The 6000-nt window shown below is 29.9% G+C and overlaps 1 protein-coding gene across 19 annotated transcripts in view; it reads left to right on the forward strand.

Moving 5' to 3' along the window:
• LOC148623834 (uncharacterized) overlaps window positions 1-5761 on the forward strand; it is a 53342-nt gene extending 47581 nt beyond the window's left edge. For 14 of the 19 annotated variants that reach the window (XM_088566006.1, XM_088566007.1, XM_088566008.1 and 11 more), the window contains 4 exons: window positions 21-197; window positions 1586-1671; window positions 2444-2595; window positions 4226-5761. In XM_088566006.1, the coding sequence (XP_088422132.1) occupies window positions 21-197; window positions 1586-1671; window positions 2444-2595; window positions 4226-4452 (642 nt within the window). In that variant the 3' untranslated portion in view covers window positions 4453-5761. Of the gene's footprint in view, window positions 1-20; window positions 198-1585; window positions 1672-2443; window positions 2596-4225 lie in introns of those variants that run through there. The other 5 variants (XM_088566009.1, XM_088566010.1, XM_088566012.1 and 2 more) reach the window with 2 other exon arrangements.
• The last annotated feature ends 239 nt before the right edge of the window (window positions 5762-6000 follow it).

Consider the following 6000-nt stretch of genomic DNA (forward strand, 5'->3'; position numbering starts at 1 on the left):
TTCATTGCCTTATGTTTTAGGATTTAAGTCGATGTTTACTTGGTAGTAAACCACATTTGTCAGCATTTACACCACCGCCTCCAAAACAACCTTCTCCTCTGCCACGTCCTATATCTGTTTTTACCAAACATATATCGGAGGAAACAACAGACATTTCAAATATCATCAGAAAATATCATAATAATGTTTTGTCTCAGGTTTGTGTTTCCGCGACATTGTGGTGGTAGTAATTGCATGCTCAGTATATAGTGGCAGCTATATTTGTGTATTGAGAGATGCTATATAGATAACCATGAAATGCATGGCAGAAAGTGTATAATACGTTAACATTGTTTTAACAAACAGTTCTTTCTTTACAATATCAAATGTTTAAGAAGAATTTTCTGATATGCTGCAGAGTCAAATTGAGTACTGGAATACACAAATTATATTAAGAATTCTAATCTGAATCCCATCATACAGTCATGACAATGGGTTTAATAGCTAAAAAGATGCTTTTTTATTGTTTGTGTTGTGCTGTTGTTTATGCTCTAAATGAAACTTCTGTTTCAATGTTTTTTGTGTTCATTGCATTTAATTTAATATGGTTTAGTCAAGAATAGATTTTATTGTACCTGGCATATGGATAGAGTTTAAGAGTATGAAATGGACATTTCCATTAGCTTGTTACCTGTATTATTAAACATGTACTTTCAACATTATATGTTATAGCAATCAATTTCTGTGAAATTCTTTCTAATTGGGTATAAATTTTATACAATAAATCTGGACTTGCAATGTATTAAGTAAGGTACACTGTTATCTATCTATCCAAACATCTATAACTCTAAATGCTTTTAGGTCAGTACTTTTCATGAAACTTTGATGAATTGTTTACATGCTTATTGACATTAGCTCACATTCATTTTTTTTAACGATTTTCCATTCCTGAGATGTGGGATTATTTTTCATAAAAATGGGGGGGATTTTCCTGTTTCTGGACACTACTAAAAAACACAGTTAGAGCATGTAGTTGATAATGTGCAGATTTTTTTTTAGTTTAACACTTATTTTTTCATTCAGGAAAAAATGTCTGTATAACTGGTACACATGTATTCTTGGTCATGATATAGCTAACATAATTACATGAATTAGCCAGAGGGAAATTATGTCCATTACCTTATTATCTCTTATTATTGACTAAAATATATACACAGATATGGGAACAGGAGATATTGCATGCTTGGTACATTAACCTGTTGTGATATGGTTATAAAAAGATTATCAAATGATCTAACAATCTTGTCTGCAAGCTTTCATATTGTTATTGGGTAATAATGCACATGTATTTCAAATAACGTTTTTTTTTCTTTTTCCGGAAAGAACAATGTAATATTTTAATCTTACTCATATTTTCCCAAATTTTCAAGCCCATCTTTTCCAATAACACATCACATAAACAAGAATGATTTTCCATTTACTATGCAACTTTCCATTATCATTTTCACTTTATTTTTACAAATGCTTCAGGTCACTTAAGAGCAACGTATTTATAGCTTACAATTGAATATCATATTTAAATTTATTGATTGTCTTTATTTTTCAGTCGTATGACAACATTTTAGTATCATCAATTTACCAACTGTCACAAAAACTCAAATCAAAGACTAATACAGTTGTACATAGATTGAGGTAGGTAGATAGAACCAAGTGTAAATAACCTGAAGTGAAACTTTTATATTAATTCTCTGGATTCTTATATGATGCAGTTCACACTTCGCTTGGATAAAATATAAATTTATGACATGGGTTATACATCTCTGGATAGAACAATCGTGAAATATCTGGAAACTTGTAAAAGCACATTAATTAGAAATATGTGGGAGACAAAGACAACTTTAATGAACTGGACAAAAACCTCAAATAACTAACAGTAATGGAAATAAAGGACCTTATATCCATCAAAACTTGCACTTAAGGAAACAAATGAGTGCTAAAAGAACACTCTCTCACAAATAAGTTGTATGTTTTAGTTAATGTCCTTTGAAATAGGTAATCATATAATGTCCTTTGAAATAGGTAATCACACATCAAGACCACTGTTGATCAATATTCTAATGCAACATTAGTTGTAGCATCATATTTCAGTGGATAACTTCATAAATTTCAGAGTATCAATACCATAACTGACCTGAATTGAACCCATGCAATAATTTATAAAAAAAAATGTAATTGTCATTTCCTGATATATTTATCAGTTGCATTAGAATGGAGATAAATGTATTGTATTTGAAGATTGGTCATCTAGATTTGATGGTAAAAAGTACCCATTTACTGACTGATGCATTACCAGTGAAATTATTGTTAATGCTTCCATTACTGTGATCTCTTTATTATTTTCAACAATATACCTTTCACAGCAACTATTCTTGGAAGAATATTTAAATTTTTATCCCATTTTCAGAGATGAAGACAGGTTAATTATGAACTCTCCTTCACCAATAGATGACACAATTGATCAATCAATGAACAGTGAAATGCCAGCTTGGAAGTCAGCCAACCAGGAATTAGCTGGCATTCTCAGTAATTTACGGAAAATTGAACATCATTTACACTGTAAGGTTTGAATTGATGTAACTGTTAAGGCTAATAAGTTTTATTTCATTTTAGTTCATATTTTTTTACTCAGAACTAATTTGAGTGGACAACAGTAAATCATACTAAATCAGTCCTTTTCTGTGTACAATAAAGAAAGAGGGCTTGCATTTAATGTACCAATTACTGGTATATATTACTATGGTGTGTAGCGGAAAGTCAACTGGAGAGATAATGCTGAGAATACTCAGAAGAGGAATTGTCTTCTATCTTTTTACTCTCAGATGACTAAATCTGAACTTTTGCAAATAAATTTTCAATAGCAACTTGCTATTTCTGTTTGTGACTGCAATTCCTTGCAGATTTTCATAGAAAGATTACTACATACTATGGAGACCCTTCTAGAGCTGTTCCAGAAAAAAAATTCAGGAGTGGTTGTTTGGAGGCACCTTGAATTTGAACCCACAACCTATAGAATTTATTTATCAGGACACTCACCGAAACACTGAATAGGAATTGTATAAGATGCAACAACATATAGAAGAAGTCATATCATATATTAGAAGTCTTTTTTATACAAAATTGCTGAAAAAAATTCTTTTATCCATGAAACTGATACATTTAGAATGTTACTGTCAACACATTTCTCAGTAGTTATGAAGTATGGATCATTTCCGTAAGGGAAGTAATCTGTAAAAAATATTACACTCGAACAGAAAAAGAAGTCACATGCTTTTTCTAAGCATTTTCTTCTATGATTAACCGATGAGTGCAACACAATATTGACTAACAACAACCACCCATAGAATTCAATTTCAATTTCAAACAACTTACAACAGAATTCAATATCAAATATATGCAACTGCACACAAAAATATGACTACTGGTAGAAATATATATTGTCATCAATCAAAGACTCCCAGGTATTTTTTTCTGTCTATGGAAAGACAAAAATAAAAGATTTAAAAAAATATGTTTTCTACCATACAAAAGTGTAAAAATGAAAAGTTCATTTTGTTGTCAAATTAAGACCTAAATTAACCAAGCAGTCTTCACAATAAATCAGTAATCCAAGGCCCAAGACTGTTGAAAAGCTTGTGAGACTGTAAAAAGTTCACTGATGAGCCAGTATTATCTATATGAAAATTATTTCAATAGTGTAATTTGGGGTAGTCAATTAAAAAGTGAACTGTGGAGACTGAGCAAGTTTGAAATTGAATAACACACAATTCTAATACAGAAATTTTAAATCATTTACTGGTTATATGTTTATAAGATTTCATTCTTATTGTTTTCTAAATGTTATACTGTTGCACATTCATTCAAAATAGAAATCACATTGTCAGATTGTTTGTCAGTCCAAGTAATGTTTGAAACATATTATCACACTTAATTATATTATTAGACCACTTTGTTCTAGTCTTATTCTGTGTCAAACATTTAGTCATAATCCAAATTCAGAGCTATATCAAGCTTTGAATGTGCTGTTCATATTTACCCCAACTGTTTAAGGTTCAACCTCTATGCGCACATCAAGCTTTTCAAAGGATTTTTGTACTGTGATGATCTGTGTGACATTAGTAAATTTTGCATTGTTTTATAAGGGTTCAAGTATTTAAAATGTGTAACATATCTTTCTATATATTCACAGGTTTAAACAGAGTATTGTTCCCAGGAGAAGTTAGTCCTTCAGAATCAGCATTGTCTGGGAGAGAAAAACAAGAATATTTACAAGAAATTGAACGAATACGCAGTGAATTAGCAGGATTTCAACCCATTGCCAATAAAGATGATGCCTGGAAATTACGAAATCCACGAGATGATGAGTCCATTGAATCAGACTGTGAAGAACTTGGTGGTGCTGAGGAATTCTTCTAAAAATTCTCACTTTTCTTTCAATTTACAAGCGCTTTGTGATATTTATTATTGTTGTAGAATTCCAACAAGTGCTTTTATGCTGCCAAATATATCTGCTGAAGTCCCAAACTTTGTAACAGTGTTGTTCTATGTCAATATAATGATGCCTGATAATTTTAGAAGTATGATTTTGTTGTCATTCTTTAACAGGTGGTGTTAAAATTTTGCTGATAAATTCTAATTCAGATTTCTTAACCCTTAATTTATTCATCTTGAATTATTTTTTTTTTCTTTTGAAGAAAAAGTTCCTTTTTTTTGGCAATTGATGATTATGAAGATATAGAAATTTTGCAGTTGAAAAGAATTAAGACAAGGATTTAAGTAAATTTTATTTCAATCTGTGTAATATTTTTTAACTACTTGCACATTTCGAGGTTTTAATGTTTTTGGGGTTTTTTTTGTTAATGTGTTTTTTTAGTTTTTTTTTGTTATTGGAGAATGATATTACAAAGTTTCATCCTTAAATCTTTATCATTTTCTACTTTTGTTGTGTTGCAAGTAACTGCTTATTACAAAAATGTCAGTCATTTGTTTTTCATTTTAAAAATCATCTTTCCATAGTACTTTTAAATCTTTTTAAAACAAGTTGTGTTCCTTTCTATTTTAAAAATATCCAAAAAGATGTTTTTTCTTTGATTCTTTTCATTTTTAAATATTCACAATCCAAAATAGAGAATGGTAAAGTTTTCAGGAGACACTATTTTTCTGTGATATACATTTGTTCAAGTTGTTGTTTCAATGTCTATAAGGCAGTGCCAATGATTTTTATATGTTTATCTTATGTATTGATAAGCAGTATATTTCAAAGTATTTAAAAAAAACATTGTCAAAAGAAAAGAAAACAATATGAATAATATTTAACAGATTATGTATTTTTAATATCTAATTGCTCACAAAAGCTCCTGTTCTCTGATTATCTGTTTACACATTTCTCCTATAAAAGAAAAACATTCAGTTTTTACAATGAAGAGTGAATAGAAATCAAAATTTATAGAAGGAATAGAAAAGTATGTTGGTGAATTATTTTGAATAATGATAAAAGTTGTTGATAGGTCTTATATTTCAGAATTGTGTCAAATATGAAGGAGAAATTTTCGAATGGAAGCTATAGACTGTCAGTGGTTGATGTGTTCACCAAGAATAAAAATACCACAGGAGATTTATTTGGTGCCATTGAATGATACCCACATAGCAACTGAACAATTATTTTGTCTTTTGATATAAAAACTAATTTATGATAACAAGCCATAAAAAGTAGAACACCTTGAAATGTCTTAGTTGTGTTTGTTAAAATCAATGTTAGTGAGATTGATTTGCCTTACCTTATGAGGAATATGACCTGTCCATTTGTCTGTATTTTGTAACTAATTGCATCAAGCTCTATTTCTTAAGTTAATATCTAATTTATCACACTGGAGCTTCAAAACAAAACTAACTGATCTAGCATCATGTGCAAAAACTCAGTCAAGAAGGTATTAAAATGTATCAACAAGGAGCAGAGCTGAAGAT

This window comes from Perna viridis, chromosome 2, assembly GCF_037379345.1.
Source record: "Perna viridis isolate PV_CMFRI_1.1 ecotype Kerala chromosome 2, ASM3737934v1, whole genome shotgun sequence".
In the NCBI taxonomy this organism is placed as follows: domain Eukaryota; kingdom Metazoa; phylum Mollusca; class Bivalvia; order Mytilida; family Mytilidae; genus Perna; species Perna viridis.